The sequence below is a fragment of the Mus caroli genome, chromosome 10 (genome assembly GCF_900094665.2).
Source record: "Mus caroli chromosome 10, CAROLI_EIJ_v1.1, whole genome shotgun sequence".
NCBI lineage: Eukaryota > Metazoa > Chordata > Mammalia > Rodentia > Muridae > Mus > Mus caroli.
This window is the reverse complement of record NC_034579.1, coordinates 64,155,940-64,179,907: the sequence shown is the minus strand read 5'-3', so window position 1 is coordinate 64,179,907 and position 23,968 is coordinate 64,155,940. Positions and strand designations below refer to the sequence as shown.

The 23,968-nt window shown below is 44.2% G+C and overlaps 2 protein-coding genes across 20 annotated transcripts in view; both read right to left on the bottom strand.

The window, feature by feature from the left end:
* Positions 1-2,569: 2,569 nt before the first annotated feature.
* The window catches only part of Ank3 (ankyrin 3), a 620,582-nt gene continuing 599,183 nt past the window's right edge, over positions 2,570-23,968 (bottom strand). For 18 of the 19 annotated variants that reach the window (XM_029482220.1, XM_029482226.1, XM_029482228.1 and 15 more), the window contains 3 exons: positions 23,221-23,602; positions 12,375-12,460; positions 2,570-3,826 (listed from right to left, as the gene is read on the bottom strand). In XM_029482220.1, the coding sequence (XP_029338080.1) occupies positions 12,395-12,460; positions 23,221-23,602 (448 nt within the window). In that variant the 3' untranslated portion in view covers positions 2,570-3,826; positions 12,375-12,394. The remainder of the gene's footprint in view (positions 3,827-12,374; positions 12,461-23,220; positions 23,603-23,968) is intronic. The other variant, XM_029482233.1, reaches the window with a different exon arrangement.
* LOC115032116 (ankyrin-1-like) lies at positions 13,238-23,209 on the bottom strand. Its single transcript, XM_029482236.1, has 4 exons — positions 21,415-23,209; positions 19,370-19,456; positions 14,068-14,151; positions 13,238-13,855 (listed from the first exon to the last, which is right to left on the bottom strand). The coding sequence occupies exons 1-4, from the start codon at positions 21,433-21,435 to the stop codon at positions 13,790-13,792; spliced, it is 258 nt and encodes an 85-aa protein (XP_029338096.1). The 5' UTR covers positions 21,436-23,209; the 3' UTR covers positions 13,238-13,789.

Below are 23,968 nucleotides of genomic sequence, written 5' to 3'. Positions count from 1 at the left end.
ATCTTGCTTGTCCGTATTCACTCTGTAATTTTTGTTTTATGAAACGGGGAACCAATAAAAACAGACACACCAGGCCTTTTGTCTCTTAATAAATGAACTTAAAAAATGTGCCTTAGATACCAACCTTGGAAATGTTGACCCTTCAGTGATTCAACCATCTCTTCATGCCCAAAAAGCAATGCCACCTGGTTAGGAAATGATACACCTTTTAATATGCCAGTTGCCTGGCCAACAAATACCCAGATGCCCCTGGACAAGGCACGAAGTTCTACAGTTGCTGTTCCTGTGGCTTCTTTCTGGGCTCCTCACAGTCAAATGTGAGCGGGAGGCTTTGAAGAAAGTCAGGCAAACCACTTTTCCATCGACGTTTATTAACCATGGAGAGAAACTTCCATTGTATGGAGCCCCAAGGTGATGGCTAAGAAGAACATGGTGGGATGCTGGGATACCAGTGTGAGAGAGCCAACTCTGTTGCTTGAGTGGCCAGTGAAGAGAGTCCCTTCTAGAAACAACCCTTTCATGTTAACAAATGGGTAAAAATGTATAAAGGAGAAGTGGTAAATCTCAGGATTTTATCAGTCACAGTTCTCTCTCTCTCTCTCTCTTTACAAAAATGTCAAAGAAAAATCTTAATACATTTAAGTGAGCTGGCAGGTCAGACTCTACTAGAAATACAAACATTATGTCCCGTTTCGATGCAGTATATACAGAAGTTAGAGGCGTAAATAAAAATCTATCGTACTTCAGAGACTTCTGGGTCAACTCATGGCTTTGGTGTCATCTGAACCTCTCAACCTGTTCCTGAAGTCACATTTCCAGGCATGTAACATAACCCCATTAAGTTTCTAGATCTGAATAATCTCTAGCAACGCCAGAGGGTCTGGAATTCATAGCTCTTAAATGATACATTGACATTCTTACATTCTGTTGTTAGTTATGTAGAAGCTTTGGGGACTTTTTTTTTTTTTTTTTAAACTTTCAGGTGTGGCAGCTTGTTCTTTAGATGTTTCTGATTGGCACGGGTTGGGGGTGTAGACACAGACATCATGCAAATGACATGCAAATGTACTCTCTGCCTCTTTGTTTATTTAAAGCGGCTTCTCTGGACCCAATAGGCTCTCTGGTACTTGTCTTCTGGCTGGAATTCTGGAGAATATTCATCCCACAGGACAGGCAATAACAGCCTTGAATGACATTAAGCACTCATTAATACTATATGGGGCCTGTTACATCGATGATAGTACCTAACTCACACAGTGGTGGTAAGGACTGAGTCAATGCATGGAATGTATTTAGAAGAAAAATGTTATAGTGTGGACTTGAAGTTTAGGACGGTGAGAGATACCACCCCTAATGTGCCATGCCTGGCTGTGGGCTGGGGTAAAAGTTGAATCAAAGGCATGGGATCTTTGAACTCTGAGTTATGAAATCAGTGGGCCCCAAACTCCAAGTGCCTATCAGGGTTAGGTAGGAAATAAGGCTAGGAATGACGGGGATCACAAATGTAGCTAGAGAGAGTAGGGGTCACCCCTACAGCGTCTTTTGGAATGGGCGGTCTGCTGTTGCCGGAGGTTGCTTCACAAGAGAAGTCCTGTTCAGTTTGGTGGCACAGCCCTCTTAAGTAAACAGGGCAGAAGGCTCGGAAAGTCAAGGCCAGCTTGGGCCAGCTAGTGAGGCCGTCTCAGAAATATCCAGGGAAGGCTGAGCGTGGTGCTTAGTGGTAGTTCACATCTTTCAGCATGCATGATGACCAGTACCAAAATAAACTGGTAAAATAAAAAAACCTCGAGTTATCAGCAAAATTTCTCAATCTGTAAGCTCTGACAACATATCCGTTAAGAAACTAAGCAGACATTTTGAGACCTTGTCTCAGGAACAGTGATGACAATATCCCCCAAGCCCCCAAACTAATGACACAAAACCTACACCAGTGCTTCTTCCTGGGCGGTGTGTGTGTGTGTGTGTGTGTGTGTGTGTGTGTGTGTGTGTGTGAATCAACCACAGATAGATGCTCCCTGGGAACAGCATAACCTCTTGACATACTGGCCTTATAAATCCCATCTTCTTCTATGGGGCAGAAGAGCCTAAATAGACAAAGATTACTTCATCTTTAAATTCTTAGCTCCCCCACAAAATGCACAGAGTTTATTCAAGGTGGGTGTTTTCGGGAGAGAGCAGAACGTTCCAGAGAGTATGGCTTTAGTGACTGGAGGCACAGACAGGGCCCCTGTGACTGGGGATTAGACAGCTAGGTTTTGCCAGAGGATACAAGGACACTGTAGAACCCAAGGAGGTGAAGAGTTGAACACAGTTTATTTTATATGCTTAAATAATCGACTAGTTTATCCAGCGTCTGCTTTTCTCATACATGTCATTTAGAGCTAGGTGTCCGTGGAGGTCGATTTCAAGTTAAGATAGTGAACGAAGGAACCTCACCAAACCCAAAGAAAAATGCTCTATAAAACTCGGCAGCCCCGCTAACCTAATGGGGGCACTGCTGGGATGGTTACCAGTGATTGGCTTGCTGAAAGGGGTCTACATCTCAGAGCCAGTACACAATACAGCAATCTTTTTTTTTTTTTTTTTTTTTTTTTTTTTTTTTTTTTACAGTGCGCTTAGATCCTGCTAGATACGGATTTCCGGTCAGTCCATTTTTTTTAAATACCCATGACTGGGGCCTCTTGTGAGCACCATCCACTTCTACAGTGGCAAGCATTTCCCCCCTGTAAGCACTAACAGCGCCCCTCCCCCCACCCCAAGCAAACTACTGTATAGTTATTTTTTTTTCCATTTTTGGTCATTTCATTGAAAAATTGGCAATAGCAATAAATATTAGATGAAGGGCTTTGTGTTTACAGATAAAATCTCCCGTGTTGCAGGAGACTGTAGTGTTTGCAAAATTGGAAAAGATTTAATCAAAATAAGGTGATATGCATGCATCAAAATATTAATATTCTGAAGAAAAAAATTTTTTTTTCACAGAACTACAGAATTCCTCGTTTGGGGAATTATTTAAATTTGCAGCAGGTTTTTTTTTTTCTTTTTAAAGATTTGCATTTTTTTCTTTTAAAATCAAGCTAGCAGTTTTGCGTGTACAAACATGATTGCTAATATACAAGAGTCAGTGAAAGAGTCCTGCGCGCGCCAGATCCCCATCCTTGTCCAGGGTGAAGTCACTTGGGATGCCTGCCCGACCTTGGATGCATTTGTGATATCTTTGTGTTCTGTGAGGCAGGTGCCTTATAATTCTTTATTGTAGTTTCTTCTGTTAGAATTTACAGTGTTATTATTTACAGCAAAACTATTGATTTTTTTCATTATTATTATTATTATTATTTTTCTTTAAAAAAAAAAAGAAAGAAAGAAACGAACAGTGTTTATACCCTGACAGTTAGTTTGGGTCCAAGAAAAATAAGGCGAGCTGTTGTGAATTTAGTAATTTTAGTGTGTCTTCTTGATTTGATCATTCCATCCTCTGCTGCCCCTCCTCCTGGGTGGCACAGGTGTTGTTTTGTCTGTCTTCTTTGAAAATGACACTAAATTACTTGAGACCGGGTCTGAAGAACATGGCTTCCTGTATCGTGCACTGCACTTGCTCAGTGTGCATGTCAGTGCCGGGAATGAACGTGAGTTTCCATGCTTTGTAGATCGGCTCATGCTAAATGAAAGAAAAAAATGTGATTTTCGTTTTCCTTCTGCGTTAAAAAAAAAAAAATCGTGTCACTGACGTGTGGAAGCAGCTGACCCACACTCCATTCTTGGTGACTATTTCCTTCCTGCTGATCTCTGGTGAGTTTCTCAATACTGGCAGTGCGACCACGTGGTCCTGCAGAGAGGGAAACAAATGGGAGGTGATGAGTTTAGTTTTCATTGTCTGCTTTGTATTTTATTTTTATGTTTTTTTTGGATACGGGGGTCTCATGTAGCCTAGGTTGGCCTTGAACTCCTGATCATCCCCACCTCTGCCACAGTAACTAGGGTTTGTGGTGCTGGGGTCTAAATCCTGGGATCCCTGCACTCTAACAAGTATTTCACCGAGACACAGCTCTGGCCTTACTATATATAAAAGGAGAGCTTGCCAAGGACATCTTTGCTGTTCACCATCCAGGGTTCAGAGACTGAGGACCCTCGACTTGTTAATAGGGCGTTCTTGGTAAGTACCTCAGGGGACCAGGCCCTAGGGGATCCAAGCAAGCTCCCAGAAATCAGTGCTATTGGCCAGGTGATTCTGCGAGTTATCACACCATCTTCCTGAGCTGGTGGCTTTCAAGGATGAGTTGGGAGTATCCTGTCCCTGAAACTGGGATAATACAGGGCTCCTCCGCTACTCAAGAGCTGTTTGTCGCTCCTTGGCCTACACCCCAAGAAGACAAGTTTTGTCCCCTGTTCTCCCCGCTTCATAGAAGAGTCTCGCCTTCTCCTTCAAGTCCGGAAGCTGACGGACCAGATTTCCACCTCGAGGCAGGAATGATTATAAGAAAAAACAAAACCAAAACAAAACACCAAACCTTTTCAGTCACAGGCAAATCTGTTCTGAAGCTCACTGAGAACCTTTAGAGTCCTGCTTACCCAGAGGCAGGGACTGGAGCGTCCTAGTGACCTTCAGGTTGTTTATTCAGACACATTTTTTTTTCCTGGATGGAGCACCCAGGTCACCCCACCCTGGGTAAACACCCTGGAACTGCTCGCTCGTCCTCTGGTCTCCTGTTATGGGTCTGACTGTGGTTTTTTTTTTTTTTTTAAATGACTGACCTCCCCACCCCAGGTCACCAGTGACTGGAGCCAAGAACACCAAAGTACCCACTCCTCTGAGATTTCAACACTTGTGCTCCTCCAAGGACAGAAAGTGACTCACTTCAGTAGATCCAATTACAGAGGGTGGGCAAACCCTGTCGATCAGGATTTTCACACCTTGGTTGCTGTCATTAAATCCAAATCTTCCAGGCACCAGGCTGCTTAGGTGGCTCAATCATGGTTGCCCTCTTCACTCTGGACAAACTCGCAGCCCTATTATCTAAACTTGTCCTTGAGTCTCCCAGTTTCCTTGGGATGTGAAATTTTAACCCACCTCTTCTATGACAAGTTTAATAAGGTCTAGTAAGTTTCTACAAACATGAGACAGGATGGGTGAACTCTCACCCATTTCTTTACATTTTCTAATAACCAAGCTAACGTCCCAAGTTAATTTTGTATTATAAAACAAAACAAAGCCTGTCTCTTCTCAGTGTAAGCCGATATTGTCTTTCTAGACAGAGTGGGTGGTTTTTACAGCTTTATATATATAAAGATTTATTTATTATTTTATGTAAGTATACTGTAGCTGTCTTTAGACAGTACCAGATGAGAGCATCAGATCTCATGATCAGATGGTTGTGAGCCACCATGTGGTTGCTGGGATTTGAACTCAGGACTTTCAGAAGGGCAGTCAGTGCTCTTATCTGCTGAGCCATCTCTCTAGCCCCGTTTTTTTTACAGCTTCTTAATATTGGGTTAATTATATCCTGCCCTTCTGTATGTTGCTATTTTTAAAAAGCAGTAGTCATCCTTCAAATCTTCTTGTTCTTAGGTGGCCAGAATGTAGGTCCCAACCCCATGGGTTTAGCAATACTAGTTCGACAAAACATTTCCTACCGAGAACAGCATCGCACAGAGAGGACCAGGACCTTGGCTAAGCAACTTGCTAGAAAACGACCTGAGGTGAGAGCGCCCTCTGATGGACGGGATGTTGTGGACAGGCTCCACAATGACATTTCAGAAATGGAATCTGGAGCTCTGTGAGCACAGCTAACAGAAAGAACTTAAGAAACCTTAGAAGGATGCTGGGCAGTGGTGGCGCACGCCTTTAATCCCAGCACTTGGGAGGCAGAGGCAGGCGGATTTCTGAGTTCAAGGCCAGCCTGGTCTACAGAGTGAGTTCCAGGACAGCCAGGGCTACACAGAGAAACCCTGTCTCGAAAAACCAAAAAAAAGCAGCCTTGAAAGGAGGGGTGTGCTTGTGGGCTTGGCATAGCCTCCCGAATGTAAAAAGTGGGAGTGTAGAAAGAGTATCACAGATACTCTGATACTGATTCATTGTCACTTTAAGAAACATGTTAGATGATGTTTCTTACAAAACACGGCTCCAGATCCAGCAAAGGCTCAGGTGCTGACCTGAGACTCAATTTAGAGTCCCACGGAAGTACTCAGGTTTGTTTGTTTGCTTTTCGTTTTGTTTTGAGCCCAGTACACACTAGAGGATTTATTTCCCCACATCTACTGAAGTCACATTCTCTCCTGGTTCTCAAACTTTATGGCTGTAAATATGAGCCCCAGTGTCCAGTCCACACCACGCCCACAGGGGCCAGTGATGAAAACATCAACCACTCCCACGCCAACTCTTTAGTTAGTTCTAGCATTCGATCAAGCCACAGTGCCAACGATGGGTCCTGGGGGCACACTTCCCAAAGCTTATTGTGTACACAGACATCTGGAGGGGCCTACACACGTGGCTTCTGGTTTTATAGATCAAGAGTAAACATAGACATTCGTTTCTAAGACTTTGATGTTTACCTCTAGCCCTACTCTGAGAATGAAGACTGCATACCCCATCAGGTATACACATGTGGTGGTTTGAGTGTTTAAGCTAGGGAGTGATACTATTGGGAGGTGTGGTCTTGTTAGAAAAAGTGTGTCACTGTGCAAGTGGGCTCTGAGACCCCACTCTTTTTTTTGTTTTTTTTGAGACAGGGTTTCTCTGTGTAGCCCTGGCTATCCTGGAGCTCACTTTGTAGACCAGGCTGGCCTTGAACTCAGAAATCCGCCTGCCTCTGCCTCCCGAGTGCTGGGATTAAAGGCGTGTGTCACCACGCTGGGCCTGAGACCCCACTCTTAACCACACGGGAGCCAGACTTATCCTGTTTGTCTTTGGAACAAGAGGTAGAACTCTCAGCTCCTCCTGCACAATGCCTGCCTGGGTTCTGCCATGCTCCCACCTTGATGATAATGGACTGAATCTCTGAACCTGTAAGCCAGCCCCAATTAAATGTTGTCCTTATAAGAGTTGCCTTGGTACCAGGAAAGCCAGGGCTATACAGAGAAACCCTGTCTCGAAAAACAAAACAAAACAAAACAAAACAAAACAAAACAAAACAAAAAAGAGTTTTGGTCATGGTGTCTGTTCACAGCAGTAAAACCCTAACTAAGATGACACAGGATAGCAAATTATCTTTTGCTGCTCCTGAATCTCTATCTATGTAGACTTCCTTCTCTAATCAACATGTATGGAATTCCTCAAGTTTCTTTTAAATTCTGGCTCTTGAAAGTGCAGACCCTAGACTCTAAAGAGGCAGGTCCTCCTTTGTACATCACCTCTCCCCTGAGGGACTTCATGGGGTCTTGCTGTGCACACAGGAAACTCTGCCCTGTTCTTCCCTTCACACCCCTCCCATGTCTCCTCCCCTGCTGGGTTAGTTGGACTACAGACTGTAAGTTATCACAATTTATTCCCTTAATATATAGAGACTTTTCATAAGTTCTGTAACTTTTGAGAACCCTGACTAATACAGCATGTCTGGGCATATATATGTGCACACCACAATGTATGTATGGAGGTCAGAGGACAACTTGTGGCAGTTGGTTGTGTCCTTCTATCATGTGGGTCCCAGGGATTGAACTTGGGTGTCTTAGTTACTTTTAAATTGCTGTGCTGAGACTCCACGACCAATGCAATTTATAGAAGAAAGAGTCCATTGGGGGTTTACAGTTTCAGAGGGTGAGCCCCAAACTATCAAACCAGGGAACACAGGAACAGGTAAGCTTTCAAGCAGGCAGAGAACTTACATTTCAACCCACAACCATGAGGCAGAGAAAGGGGGAGGAGGAGGGAGAGGAAGAGGGGGAGGGAGAGGGGGAGATAGATAGATAGATAGATAGAGAGAGAGAGAGAGAGAGAGAGCACTAACTTGGAATGGTGAGGGCTTTTTAAACCTCAAAGCCCACACCCCCACTGACATACTTCCTCCAACAAGGCCACACCTCCTAGTCCTTCCCAAACAGTTCAATCAACTGTGGAACCGAGTATTCAAATATGGGCCTACAGGGCCATTCTCATTCAAACCACTACATCAGGCTTGGTGGCAAGCTTCCTGGCCCTATTTCTTTTTAAAAAGCAGTAATTTTCATTACAAAATGAAACTATAATCAAAAATTAAGATTTACTTTTCCTTTAATTTTAGTTTTCGGTTTTTCTTTTCTTTTCTTGTCTTTTCTCTCTCTCTCTCTCTCTCTCTCTCTCTCTCTCTCTCTCTTTCCTTCCTTCCTTCCTTCCTTCCTTCCTTCCTTCCTTCCTTCCTTCTTTCCTTCCTTTCTCTCTTTTTGGAGACTGAGTCTCATTCTTGCCTTGAATTCTGGATCTTCTTGCCTCCATCTCCGAAGTGCTAAGATTAGAGATGTGCACCAGTGCACACTTGGCTGAAAACTTAATGGCCTAATACCCATCTCACAACAGTTTTCCTTTTCAGCTAGTACCAATAAATGAGGCCTTTTCAACTTTGCTCCTTTCCAGCAAGGGGGTTAAATGACATAATGGAAGCAGATGAATGCATATTTTTAAATGCATTTACTTCATTTTTCTTTATTAAGCATTTATTATATACCTGGCACTGCTGTGAAATGAATTACCTCAATCCTAATAACAGGGTAGTATTAAGTCCCTACTACACAGAGAATGTAGGGAATGTAAAATGGCAAGAGCCAAAATACCTGGCTTCAATTCTGTCTCCATCCTGTATCAGGAAAACAGATGGCAAGCTATCTGTATCTCAGATGCATTCTGGGAAAATGTCCCAGAGAGGCCTCAAGTGGGATGAACTACTTCAGGCTCTGAAGGGGAGACTCGGAATGGTCACTACCTCCTCTGGCTTTGTCTGGGTCTCTTTGGGCTTCATTTCTTGGTAAAGAAAAGGAGCAGAAACCTGGTCTGCTAACTGCCTCAGTTTACCATGAGACCCAATTATAGTGACTGTAGCAAACCACCCTCGCCTGAAGCAGGGATGGATGGCTAAGCTGAGATCTCCCCCTGCTGCCACTGCTGTGCCTGCGCTTGGCCAGCTGCTACACTTGTTTCCTTCTTGCTTCTTCTAATACTTTTATAATAGAGCCTCCCAATTGAGGGTTTCTACGGGCTTAGCAACTACTGTTATTAAGCAATTTACGTGTACAAACCGAGTGAGTTCTGAAACAAGTCTGAGACATGTTACTACTATCTTTCTACAGAGGGTTATTGTTGTTCATCCAGGGGTCGTCCCAAGCCCCTTCACTGTTCCCTCTGAGGAAATGGCAACATGCAAACTGGATAACTTGGCCAAACCCATAGAGCTGGTAAGCTACCTGGCACCCCTATCGATTCACCCCTATGTCTCCAATGGCCACACGGAGATCTCCAGGCCCAGAAAGACTGCCACTGAGAATGATGGATAGGTACTGAGTTCTCTAAACCTTGCAATCATCCAGCCTCCGCCGCTAAAGAGCTAGAATTACCTGCATGCATTTCCCAGTTTGTGGGGGACAGGTATGTGAAGAGGTGCATTTGCTGCTGGGGCCTGCACCCAGGCAGAGCCTTGTGCATGCTGGGTAAGTACTCTACCACTCAGCCTGTAATGCTAGTACTTAGTGGTTAGGCGACTTTGAGGTTTAGCGCATATCCCCAAAGGCCTTGGGCTGTGCGGGTTAGCTCAGTGGTGACGCTTTTACCTAGCACATTAAGTCACCTCCTGTTGGTTTTATAGAGTGCAGATCAAATCCCCACAGGTGAGTAACTTGGAGTTCATTTTGAAGACCATCTATCGACATATAGCCTAATGGAATTGTTTACATTTTTTAAAGATTTATTTATTTTTATTTATATGAGTACACTGCTGCTGTCCTTAGACACACCAGAAAAGGGCATCGGATCCCATTACAGATAGCTGTGAGCCACCATGTGGTTGCTGGGAATTGAACTCAGGACCTTTGGCAGAGCAGTCAGTGCTCTTAACTGCTGAGCCATCTCTCAGCCCCCTAAAGGAACTGTTAAACATTGACTAGTTTTAGCTATTTACTGTCTGAATAACCTTGAAAACATTTTATTGTAATTAACTAAATGAGAATCTAATATGACCATGCGTTTGACTATCTGACCATGTGTGGGAAGCCGAACGCCATTACAAGATGGCTCTGGCTACAACTGGCCACCACCCATGATTATGGGTAAACAACCAATGTGCGCATGTGCATAAGAGTTTTTTGCCGAGTCACTGCCTGGCCCGAGGCATATTAATGAGGTAATGGTAGCATAACCAATCAGGTATGGACACATCACTCCTAGGCCTATATAAGCAACGCCATTTCTGGGCTTGGGGTCTTTTCGCCTCTGTAATTGAGCTCTCCCAATAAATGTGTGCAGAAGGATCAGGTGCTCACAACCATGAACTTCCATTACTTAATTCTAAACAGTTTGTAATAGCAGCTATCGAAAGGCCTGGGTCTGAGCCTTGTATTCCCCAATGAGTTGTATAGGCACAACTTCTATCTAAGAGTAGCACAACTAATTTTAAATTTTGTATCAATATACAAAGATTATGGCTATAAGATGCTTTAGGAATAAATGTAATAATCTATCCCTGTTTGTCTAATTTCTTATAATTTTACTCTATTCCCCTTTTCTCTTTTTAACCCCCTTCCCTTGACCTAAGAAAGAAGGACAGAGGAGAGGTAAAGAAAGACAGAAATCCCTGAGTCTGAGCTCTCTATTTAGTTTCTTCCCTGGCCAAAACTATAATTATTTGTGAATTATCCCTTAAAATGACAACATATCTATAATTCATAAAGTGACTGAAACCATCCACCCCAACCTCAGAGACCGAGATGATGGCCTTTTTCTATGCGCTTCCCATTGACTTGGGGCAACCCGCCAGGTCAGGTCTGCAGTGAGTCTGAAGAGGAACATTCTGGAGGGAGTCAGTTAGGACTTATTTCCTAGTTCTGCTGCTTTTATGAGACTGTGGGTAATTTTCTTAACCTTTTAGGGCCCGCTGCTTAAGTTAGCCGGGGACACTAAGGGTGCCAATCCAAGAGAATTAGCCACAAAGAAAGACTCTGGAATACACATGGTAAATTCTGTTTCCAGGGCATCTGTGGTGAACACAAACCTGAGTCTAGTGCAGCAGGCATCCTGCGATTGCTGTTTCTACGGAAAGCAAGCCTCACAGGATGCAAAGGAAAGGTTATTGTCAGGTATAACTAAGGATCTTCCTGGGAGGGTCGAGATGCAGCTCAGATGGTAAAGATTCGTGAAACCCCCGGTATGGTCTCCAAGACTGCATTTGATCCTCGAGACTGCATAAACTGTGCGTGGTGTGGTGCTGACCTGGAATGCTAGCACAGGGGGAAGGGCAAGAGGATCAAGAGTTCGGGGACATCCCCAGGCACATAGGAAGCCGAAGTCCAGCCTGGGCTCCAGCAGATCACGTTTCAAAACAATGAAATAAAACCTAAGCCGTAGGTACCTAAAATGAGGTTATTTCTCAATCCCTTATCTCTGTAATGGAGTATCAGGGAGTTTTTGGTGGCAGGGAGGACAGGTGAGAAAATGAGACTAGAATTCCTACTCTTTGTCACTTTGACCCAGAGACTGAAAGGACAGAGAGGAGAGGCCCTGAAGATACAACTTCCCAAAGCTGTGTCCTCACCCCAGATTAGCTTTCTGATCATATCTGTATCAAAAAGGCTCTAATGTGAAATCCAGAAAAACAAGAGCAAGAGTCCACGCACACGTGAACAGTGTACTTAAGCATTTAACTTCTAGAAAGCCTGTGTGATTGGCCTCCTAACTGTGTTTACGCTTACATAAAAAGGTATATGGAATTCCAATTTAACTTAGATGTGGAGACCTCCACCCTCCACCCCCAAACAGGGTTTCTCTCTATAATTTTGGCTGCCCTTGAACTCGACACTCAAACTTGGGCACAGGCCATCAGATCTGTTGCTCAGAGGTCTTTCCACAATGACTGTATATACCAGGGAGTCTCATGGTGAGAGAGTAGCAGACTCAAGTCATGCTTGCATGTGCTTCTGCAGAAGCCATACACATGGAGAATGTTTATAGACCCAACTTGAGTTAAAGCTCAATGTGCATATGCATGTATGTAGATACATACATATACATGCATAAATATACACATTTACATATATACATCTGCATTCATGTAAAGAAATAAAAACAGGATTTATTTCATTTCATCTTCCAGTGAGATTTCAGTAAAGAAAGAGAAAGGGAACATAGGAATATACTTATTCAGAGAACCCAGAAAATTCTCAAGATTTTTAAGTCTAGCTGCTGACATAAGTGTACTTCCCACCTGGACTGACGTCACTGTCACTAGTGGGTTTTCTTCTCCACATTCCGGATTTCCTTCTTCGTCTTCACCTTATAGCCTTCTCCCTGCTGGAGGAGAGAACGTGTTACATGTTTGCAGTAGAAGAGTTTGAAAGCAGTTTCCCACACTGGTCCCTGGAGGCTGGATTAGGAAGGAGAAGTGGGTGAGAGCACCAGGCCGTGTCGCATCGTCAGACACAGATGACCTTGGCTTTGACTGCACAGAGCAGCTCCCCAACATGCCACAGCAGGCGACAGCACTTTCAAGGTAACAACAGCATAACGAGACTTCGTAACAACACGGAGGGTTAATGGTTTCAAAGAGCAGTCAGCCTGTTTCCTAACATAAGGTGGAAGAAATTGCCAAACATGCCCACAAAGCTCCTGAACCCCAACCGTTAACGATCCCCATTGGTTGTGACTGATGAGATTTGTAGGTCAGCGGAGCCATAACTAGTCTGTGGTAGTGTGACTCGGACTTCCCAAATAAGCACGAAGCTAGGACAAAGTGCCATGGGTGGTCCGACAGCTTCTCTGTAATTAGTTTATAGAATTACCATCTCTTCTCCATCCTGGTCCAAGACAGCACCAACTTCTACAGATAGGGGCTGTCTTTCCTGAATACCAGGTCCACACTTTTCTGACATCAAGGCACTTCCCATTTAGTTTTTACTCTAACAGAAGGCTCAGAGTTCTTTTTTCCATTCTCACCTGGTCCTCAGAAGTTTTCAGTTTGATATATATATATATATATATATATATATATATATATATATATATATATATATATATATAGTATTTAATAATTTACTTTCTACCCATTAAATAGGATAAAGATTTGGGAAACAGCAAAGAATAATAGCAAGATACCTTCTATGGCAGAAAAGGGTTTGTTGGATGAACTATGTTCAGAGTTGAGTTAGGTTCCATGTTAGTACACTGGTCTTGGGGCGGCGCAAAGCACGACATGGCAGTGGAATTGAGATTTTCCTACAGGATGTGATGATGGTCAGGACAACCACGTAGACCTCATATGGAGATTGTGACCCAAACTCTCTGCCACCCTAATATTGTCCTCCCTCGGTGTCTTAGACTGGCATCCAACTGAAGGCCATGTGTAGACCCTCTCAAGCAGGTTATCAATGATCAAGGATTCTACCTCTTATTTCCTTCCAGTAAATAAGCTTTTATCTCTGTGGTCATTCTGACAATAGCAAGTGTGTAACATTCAGGTGTGCTATGAAGAATAGTGGCTGGACCCCCACACAATGCCTATTAGAAGAAGCCAAGCCAAGACCAGAAGCTTCCACGCCCCAGCAGCTGCTCCCTGAGCAGGGCTTCTCAGGGGAAAAAAAATCACAGGAAATTCTACCCTCTACTTTCTCCCTGGCAACCGGTCTACATTACCACGTCATCCAGCTTCCTCTCTTGTGGACCAATCCGTCTTATTACTTTCCGAGTGATCTGTTGAAAGCAACACGGAGAAGTAGGGACTAGTCTGTGTCAAGAGGGGGCGCTATAACCTATTACACACAATGGTGTTTCTCATGCAGGGCATTTGAACTCAAGAGGAAACCTGTGTCAAGAGGGGGCGCTATAACCTATTACACACAACGGTGTTTCTCATGCAGGGCATTTCAACTCTAGCAGAAGCATAAAATCTCAATGGCGATTACTTTTCTCGTGATGAGGTTGCCTTCTTCATCAGTAAATTGCTCTTCTGTGACAGATTCACCGGGGATGTTTTTGGCTTCCTCCCCCTAAAGGATGCAGCATAGAGATTGGCGACATGAGAGAGGAGAGCTTAGGCGGGTACTGATTCAGGTCCACAGCACACCGCACAGCAAAACACACGTGCTCTGGAGCTGTAGGGAAGTCACACACTCTGCTTCTCTCTCCAGCGAAAGACAAGACTGACATCGGTTGGTTAGTCAACAGTTGTTAACCTTTGGTCTTACACCTCAGGCATGTATTCCAGCATGTATGGTAGAGACCACAACACATTTCAAGAAGACAAAGATGCAGTTAACCCATGGATAAGCCAAGAGACTTCACTGGTTGAAACAAGAGTAGTCAGTGGTTAATGGTAAGAACAGACGAAGGCACTCCTACAAAACTCTTGGTCATCAGTCACACCATAGCTCAAGAGATTTTATGAAGCAAGTTCTATCTGCCTTGATAGAGGCAGTTTCTGAGTTGGGAAAAGATACTTTAAAAAAATCATGCACTAAGGGGAACGCATTTTTTGAAAAGATTATGAAAAAGGTTCAGGGTAAAGAAAGTCTCCTTTGTGGGGCTCAGGGGTGGGGAGGCTGAGGTTTTCATAGACTGTATGCGAGGAGAGCTGATGTGGTATTCCACCATCCACGTGGGCCAGCCCGGTGGAAAAAGCATCTTACATTTCTTGGTATTGATTCCTTTATTTGCTGCTCTCTCATGTCAAGTGGGACCTGCTGGCGGTCTTCTGAGCTCATTCTTAGCCCTGTTTCTGTGTAGTATCGGTTGACTCAATGTAGAGGGAAGGGAGACTGGCAGACTGGAGAGGTCTGACATCCCAACACTCTGAAATCTGTAGCAAGTGGTTTTTTGTGTGTGGGGGGAGGCCATTGCAGGGAGCTATTCTTGTTTCCTATGGTTGGTTTCACATATTAGCAAGAATGCCATTTTACTTTAAAGATAAAGGTGTTAGAGACAGCTAAAGGGCCAAAAGAAGGTCACGGAGGGTTCTTTTTACTGTGGGTAAAGCAAGAATGAATGAAGTATCTCTGAGGTGTTTCTTCTGTGCACACCCAGCTCTCTGAATGGTACACAAAGGAAGGCCGTTAGGAGGCTCTAGCAAGACAGAAATCCATTCACTGTGCTCTGAGTGTGCCCTTCATGGGAAGATGCTAATTATTATTATTATTTTTTAAAAGAACCTTGGAAAGGAAAGGAGGAAGTAGAGGAAGGTGTGGATACAAGAACAAGATAGGTACAAGTGTATTGTTGACTTAGATGAATACCTTCAGAAGAATCAAAGCCCTACTAATCAATCGACGATACTGTTTCCTGCACTGTTTCAGAAGGTGAGATTTTTCTTTGTCTCATTCCTGAAGATGTACAATATGCCAGTCAAAGATGCAGACGGCTCTCTTTAAGACCAAAACAAACTAAGTATGTAGCCCCTCACTACACTAGAGGAGTAGATTGTATTGGAGGGCCAGTTAAGATTTATGGACTAGGTCTTTTGAAGATCTATGCCTCGTTACCTCTCGGTCAGTTATGCTGGAGCTTTAAGGTTCTCAGTGAGAGGTCTCTGGGACTCCTTGAGTGGGAGAGAGAGCAATTGCTAATTAGCTTTGAAGGTTCATGAAGTCTCTACTGTACTTTCACATAAACAAAATCCCCACTCCACTTAGTCTTATTGACAAGAGTATTTCTGTCACCCTTCCCCCATTTTAAAGCAACATCATGGTGCATGTGTTTTGGGGTGGGGATGGGAGCGTCCTCATCTCTGGTGGTCTCTTTAAGGACACCATGGAACTTCCTTTGGCACACCTGGGAGAGGCATGACTTTTTTTCTTTTTCTTCCTAGATGTCTGTGAATATAGGAAGGACATTATAAGGAGAGTTGGCTTGTTTTCGTGCACGTAGTAAAATGTGAACTTCCCAATCCAGAATGAGTGTTATATATTCTGCAAATGCCATGACCTGTCAAGAATGCACTGGGTGTATACTACGCTGGTTAGTTTTATATCCACTTGACATAAGCAATAGTCATCTGAGAGGAGGGATTGCTTCCATGAGATCAAGTTGCAGAGGTAGCCTGTAGAGTGTAACTGATGTGGGAGGGCCCAGCTTAGTGTGAGTGGTGACACCCTGGGCTGGTGGTCCTGGGTTCTATGGAAAAGCAGGGGAAGCAAGTCGGTAAGCAACACTTCTCCATGACCTCCTCGTAAGCTACTGACTCCAGGTTCCTGCCCTGACTTCCTGCAGTCATAGACTGCTACCTGGAAGTATAAGCCATACAAACCCTTTCCTTCCCCAAGTCGCTTTTGATCATGGGGTTTCATCATAGCAATCGAAACCCTGACTAAGTCATACACTCTAAGAGACCTGTTGGGTATAGGTGTGTGTGCATGTGTGTATAAATGATGCATGTGTAGGGATACTCTGAATTTTGTGAGACAAAAGTGATACATAGTTTTATATAATTTTGGATTCCTTGGTTTGAGGGAAGCATACATAAGAACTCTTTGAAATCCAGACAAAAAAAATGTTGAAAATGACAACAATACGTTTGCATTGTACAGCTTGGATATTAACCAGTCTTAGTAGTTTGGCTGCGAGTGAGACTTGCTAAGCACAGATCTCAGCAACTGAAGCTCAGGGAGGCATTTGAGACTGTGCGAGTATCAAATTACATACAAGGAAATAGATGCACAGATAAAATTTCATTTAAAAATGAAAGGGTCGACGTGATCGGACATGACGAGACCAATCATTCAATCATACCATCGACTGATTGACTGAGCACGTGGAGCTGCTCACACTGGGGCATGGAATCCTGAATGTCACTTCCTATGGAGATGCTCACCAACCAAAGCTTCCAGGGAAAGACAGGACAGGATAGCCCCGAGTGGCTTCCAGTGCTGATGTGAGGGCCTGAGGGCTTCCTGTGGCCCACAGTCTAACAGGCCAGTCCCTGTTCAACGTCTGGGTAGCAGGTCGGGTTCCCAGCACGGCGGCCATCATGCTGCCCTTTTCTGTGTCACAGGGGAAGTCTTGATGGTCAAATGCCTGACTTGGTTTAGCAAAAAAAATCTCTTGTCTGTCTTCTGTGCAAAAAAAAAAAAAAAAAAGCCCTTCACTGCCAAGCTACGGACCTTGTTCTGCTCCCAGAGCTGCTGCTGCCTGGCTGTGTGATTTTAAAATAAATCAGCTTATCTCCGAGCATCAGTTCATCTGGGTAGAACAGTGGTTTGTGTCAATGACCTTTTAGGTCAGAGTAGCCAAGTTTCATGGTTTTAACAGTGAGGATTCTCACGCTATGTCTGCCACATACCACCGATATCCCGGGACTCCACTGGAGACCCACACATAGACTAAGGAGGAGCCAGAGAGGTGGGATTCTTCTAATCTGCCTCTACAATTGCAACAGAAGACTAAGTAAGTAACTAGAGAGCATCCTACACGTCTTGTTTGTTTCTAATCTGCCTCTACAATTGCAACAGAAGACTAAGTAAGTAACTAGAGAGCATCCTACACGTCTTGTTTGTTGCGCTGCGGGGTCCTGTAACAATTAGTGCTATTTAGCTTTCGGGTTCTCTGTCCTAGCAAAAGGAATCTCTCAGAGCGTCTCTACGGTGACTATACTCTTAGGACGATGCTCTCCCCAGCCACAAGGCCATCTTCTGAGGTCACTGCTGGCCTCATTCTCTCTAAAATGAGCCCAACTTCAAAGAACGGGCATCTGGGTAGAATATAGATTCCTGTCTCACAAAGCCTATGTATGGCCTTCTGGTTTATTTTAGGGGTTTCAACACACGCTCTTAAAATGCATGCATGCGTTGTATATATCACTATCCATACGTTAAGCTCAAGTGCACATGTAACTCCCTCTAATAAACTGCTTAGAGGCAGACTTGCTGATGAGCTGCATGTAGAAGGTTAGGGGACCAAAGGAATCTTCATTGACTTAGCTGTGTGTCTGTTTCTATGTGGGTCCTCTTTTTTTTTTAAATCCTTCTGGCTTTGTAGCATCTGTGTAACTGCGTTTCTAGTAGAGTTTGGTTAGCATTTAAAGGGGAGGCTGCTGTAGAATATTGGGGTGAAGCCACAGAAGGCTGCCACACATTAGATGGGAAAAGCAGCTCGCCTGATGGTCTGTTCAATGTGTTTTCTCTGGGTGTTTCGCTAATCATCGTTCATGGGAGTGAGCCACAGGACCAGAGAACCCTGAGGCCCTGCTTTGCCAGCACAGGGAACATGCGAGCAGTGACCAGCTGGGAGGATGTCATAGACAGGAAACCACATATTTGAAAATACACTATAGACATCACTAAATCGGTTTGCCTGTTAGGATTTCCACAGGAGTGACTCAGGGTGTGGCCAGCACCTGAAGTGCTCACTCATTGCTGAGTTGGGGAAAGAGTTCAAAATGTAGAAAGTCACTTCATTTCAAATGTTTTTAGAATCTTTGAGAAGTTGTATTTGAGCAGATCTGATGGCTCCTCCCCCCTCTGCCCCCCCCCCCCCGTCACCCCCAAAGCAGGATTAAGAAATGGAGAGAACCTAATTACAGAGCTTCCCAGCTCTTGGTTGAGTCTTCTGACACTGCAGTTGTGGAGTCTAATAAACAGTGTGCACTTCTCCTTACCCTCTCTCTCCAGAGATACCCATTAGAAGTCCCAGGCGGTGTGGCTCACCCTCGGCATGCCACGCATTGTGAATGGCTCGTCACAAGGGAGGTCCTGTGCTCTCAGGATGAAGGTGGAATTTTCACTTCTAGCAAAAACTGGTCCCAATACTTAAAAGTTCACTTCATTTTGGGCATGTGTTAAGTATTGCTAGCGCCTGTTTCTGGAGTTTCCCAGGTTACGCACATGCGAGTGCCAGGCTGTAACCTAAACTTTTCAGTCACCGCTTGATAATGAGACGATGGCTTTCTTTTCCAAGTCCAGCCTGTGGCACTTCCCTCTCTTCCACATTAGATTCTGGGGTGTCGATTGAGCCCTGTGTCCACTATCCCTGTGTCTCACCAAGACAGAGAGAGGCAGAACCCAAGTGCCAGGAGTTCTCAGACAGAATCACACGCAGAACACACACTAGCACACAACAAGCCTTTCTTTTGGGTCGTTCTTTTACAAGGACTTCAAGAAACAAGCCTTCGAGAAACAGCAAAGAAACAGCCAGGTTATTAGACATGCTTAATTTCCCAACGCTCATTAAAGGCTTCCAGACACAGCAGCAGCCCATCTCGCTCTAAGCTGCTGGTACCTTTATAATCACACGCCTTCGTGTGACCCGGGTAGTGATCCTCCGCTCCTCCTCTGAGCTTGAGTCACTCTCACTGTTTCTCAAGTCCTGATAAATGCATGTTTTTTAAGTATAATTTTATCATCAATATTAAAAAGAAAAGATATTCTGAAAAGGCAAATTAAGAAAGAGTTATATTTACTTATTCCACGCCCCCCAAAGAATAGCAAGATACATGTTTAAGAGAACCCTGTGAGTTGAGTGGACGAAAATGTCTTAGCAATATTCAGGCTGCATTTGTATCGGTGTGTGTATGTGATTGGGTATGTCTCTGAATGTTCACATGTGTGTGTGTATGTGTGCATAGGTGTGCCTCTGTATGTGTGTTGTCTGTGTCCACAGTTAAGATGGTGGCACACACCTTTAGTCCTAGTACTCGGAAGGCAGAGGCAAGCGTATCTCTATGAGTTTGAGGCCAGCCTGGTCTACAGAGCAAGTCCAGGATAGCCAAAGCTATACAGAGAAACCCTGTCTCAAAGAACAAGGTAAAACTAAAAATTAAAAACTAAATGAGGTTTTTGAATTCCTGTTTATACTAGTTTTAAATCTGCCTTCCTGTGACTTGATTGTATGAGCTTGTAATTTAGGCCCTATTACACTTGGTCTCTCCAGAGAGAGGCACATGTGAATTTTAGGGAATTCTGGTTTACTTTGTTAGCTATATCAAAAGTGACTCCTGAGGTTGATACTAGCACTTGTCTGTATCAGGAGATGAGGGTTCAGCAAGAGCTTACGCTAATGAGTGAGGGACTATGGCCTGTGAGCACTTGAGAGCTTTTGTAAGACCTAGAATGAAATGACAGTGTAAGCCAGAACATTGTTGGGATCATAGGATTGTAAGTTCAAGGCCAGCCTGGACAACTTAATGAGATCCTGTCTCAAAACTCTGTGTGTGTGTGTGTGTGTGTGTGTGTTTGAGTGTCCCAGACACAGCTCAGTGGTAGAGAACTTGCATTCCCAAGACCCCACAGAGACTGAGAGAGACGGAGAAGAACAGACAGAACCAGTAATTCTGCCATGAATTCAGGGATCTGAAAAAAAAAACTATTGAGTGGCAAACAGTTAATAATTCAAGTGGGAAAATACTGTTATTCAGTAAATATTCTTTGCCATGCTATTTAATTGCAATGATAGGATTATGCAAATGACTAAGTCAGGGAGCTAGGAACTGTGTAGTTAATGCCATTAGGATAAGGTATGGCTGTATGGGTTTGCAGGGGGCAAGGGATGCGGGGATTAGAAAAATCACAAAAGGAGTGATAGTCATTAAGTAAAACGATGGCTAACATCGTAAGGATAGGTAACACACTAGGACATAGTGGTTGCAAACAGTCCACTGGCAAGTAGTTAAAGTGGTAAGAGTCATGTTAAATCCTGACTTTGTATGAGGTTTCATTGGAGCACACAGCTGCCAAAGTAAATACTTGCTGGTATCTGTGCAAGAAACTGTGAAATCACAGTCCCTACAGTAAGTAGCCTTCAAATTTCACAAAAAGAAAGCACATGAAGGAGAGGGGAGAAAAACAAAAACAAAAACAAAAACATATAAAGGACATATTAGAAAAACAGGCAAAGGTAGGAGAAACTCATATTCACGAAGACACAGGCGATTCTAGGATCAACAGGCTAGAGGAGGCAGAAGGGGGAGATGTGAATTACTCAGATACAGATTGTAAGCTGGCAGAGTCAGAAGCGTGACACGTTAGAGCAAATACTAACACAGGGCGCACATGCCCGTCAGACAAGTGACCCTTGCAAGACTCCCAGAGCAGCCAGTCACATACAGAGGTGGCTGGTGGGGTCAGGGTTCCTGTGTCTTCTCTCTCCTTGGAGATGTAATCTGCTTAGCCTTAGAAGTAGGGAGCGAGCAGTGTAGAACCCCAGGCTTCCTTTCAGAGAATTCTCTAGAAACCAGTAAAGGGTCAAGCTTTGGAAAAATGTGTGGGATTTTTTTTCTCCCCAAAGCATTCCTTGCTTTGGGAGGAGAGAAGAGAGCGGGGCTTTACCTTGTAACAGCAGGCGGTCATCCGCGTAAACGCTTCGCCCGGGCTTTTGACCTGCTTTTTCAGGGGACAAAAAGGGGTCTGTTGTCTGAAGTGGACATCAGATGGCCTTGTTGGTTGCTGCTGTACTTAGACTGGGCCACTGAAGACATGCCCCGGGGCATCTTGGGATTGAACTCAAGCTCACATTCCCCAGAAGCTGGGATGGGCACGTGCACTGGGTGACTCCCTGGGAAGTTTGGTTTCCTTTGCTAGTGAAGCCTGCTGCGTTCTGTTCAGGCTCGGAGCCATTTCTCTCAACCCTCTACTTGCCACACCCACGTGGCTCTCCGGTGAACCACATCCACCCAAAACCAGATCGTGTCACATGTCTGTGCTGGTTTCTTATAGTTCTCCCCCCCCACTCCCCTTCAGGATATATCTTCCTAGGTAAAAAATACCATGTTACTGCTAGTCCTTTTTTGGTGTGTGTGTGTGTGTGGGGGGGGATTTGTTTTAAAATGATCATACTTAGCTGTTTGGTATTTTAAAGACAAGATTCTTGCCCAAACTCATCCTGCTCAAATATACTGAGAAGTCAAAAGCAAAACTCAACATTGAAAATCACACCTGCCCAGAAGAAAGTTTAAAAAAAAAAAAAGGAGGTGGGGGTGGAGAGAATCAAGCTTAAAAGAAAAAGAATCATTTCAAAGCTTAGTACTGGTGACAACGACCAGCTCGTTTACATAAAAGATGATCTACTGAAGCGGCATTTCCTCTCAATTTCCTTTCTAATACTCTAGAAAGGGACCAAAAAAGTATGAATAGGGGGAAGATGGGTAAATGATTCGTTGGTTGACAGTCATTAGCTTCTGAGTGCCCGAGCGGGTTTTTTTTTTCTTTGGTATGCACTTGAAGTATTGCTTTATAAAATATTGTTTCCTCTCTAAATGCTGGTCTTAAGTGAACTAGGTGTGTCTCAGGGCACGCCACAAAGAGCTTGCACATCAATGACAGAGGACTGGGTTTACTGCATTGCTGACAGAAAGTCAGAAGCATAAAGACAACACTTAAAAACCAGAAGACAGTAGGAAAGCCAGGTGTGGTGGTGCACACCTTTAATGCTAAGATCCAAGAGGCAGGCAGACCTCTCAAGTTTGAGGCCAGCCTGGTCTACATGGTGACCACCTATATCAAAAAGCCGAAACAACTCGTTTTAATTGTCTTTCATTGGTGAGAGATAATTTCACTTAAAAAATACTTTAAGGTCTCAAAACAGTAAAACAAAAGAATGAAAAAAACCAATTGGGTTTTATCAGAGGGTCTACATGCTGATGATCAACTGAGGTATTAAAAAGGATGTTTCTAAATACAAGCTTCTGTCTTCCGTTGAGTCCCCCTTATCCTGGAAATTGCACCTGTTCCATTTTTCAAATACGTTGAGACATCAGGTCCTACAGAATAGCGCACATTGATGGGTTAGACTCCACTGAATAACTAAAATGTAAAAATCACCTTCGTTCTCCCCTAAGAACAAAGGCTGGGTTTGTGATCAGGGAACGCCAGAAAAAAAAATAGTTAATGTTTCTTTGGTCCTCAGCAATGGCTGGGGATACTCTATTCCCTTGATGACTGAAGGTGGTAGCCCACAGGATACATCCTCCCCTGGGCTTGCTTTCACAGCTGCCTCCAGCCCATCACTTAGTAAGCATAAAACAGCCCATGGGCGGGCATGATGACGAGAGCACGTTGTCTGTGTAAGTGACGTACCATAGCACGCTGTCTACGTAAATGACGTACCGTAGCACGTTGTCTGCGTAAATGACGTACCTTAGACTCTGACCTGGTGGAACCCTCTTCTTCCTGGAGGTTGAGCCTGGCTTTGCCGTCAGCTGTAGTCTTGGTCATCTTTTTCATGCCGACAGGCACACAGGGTTTAGGTGCGTCTTCTATGACAAGCTTGCTGGTTTCTTCCAGAGATTTCTGGTAGGCTGTGAGGGGTGACAGTGGTTCCTCAGTGCGACCACATCCGTGTGTTTTTGGTTTCAGGTTCTCCTTGATGCTCTGTTTCCCTATATCGTTTTGGGATTCCGGGAAGTAGGGTTTTGCCTTTGCTTCTGGAATGACTTCCGCTGTGTGGTTTCCATTTGCTTCGAACTTCCCAGGTTCTCCCGTGAGGTATGAGGTAATAGAATCCCGAGCCTGGTCAGAGCTGTAAAAGAGACAATATGCGAAGTCACAAGGGCAGTGTTTGGCTGTACATACCCAGGTTGCCGAACTACTTCCAAAGGCATAACATAGGAATGAAAGAAATTGGGGGTGGATTTAAAATGTGAGGGTTTAGCATTAGGTGGGCCAGCAAGGTATTCCCAGGCTCCAGGCATCCCCAAGACCCCAGCTTCCAAGATGGCTAATAGATTGCCACTTTAAAAAATTGTTACTGGGCATGGTGGCGCATGCCTTTAATCCCAGCACTTGGGAGGCAGAGCAGGCGGATTTCTGAGTTCGAGGCCAGCCTGGTCTACAAAGTGAGTTCCAGGATAGCCAGGGCTACTGAGAAAAAGAGAAGGGAGGGAGA

Excerpts from the sequence above, each read along its gene's own strand:
- LOC115032116 (XM_029482236.1), bottom strand. The coding sequence starts at position 21,435 with ATGACCGCCTGCTGTTACAAG. Across the intron at positions 19,457-21,414 it reads TGACCGCCTGCTGTTACAAG|GACTTGAGAAACAGTGAGAG; the intron begins GTAAAGCCCCGC and ends TGCATTTATCAG. Across the intron at positions 14,152-19,369 it reads GAAGGCGTGTGATTATAAAG|GGGGAGGAAGCCAAAAACAT; the intron begins GTACCAGCAGCT and ends TGCATCCTTTAG.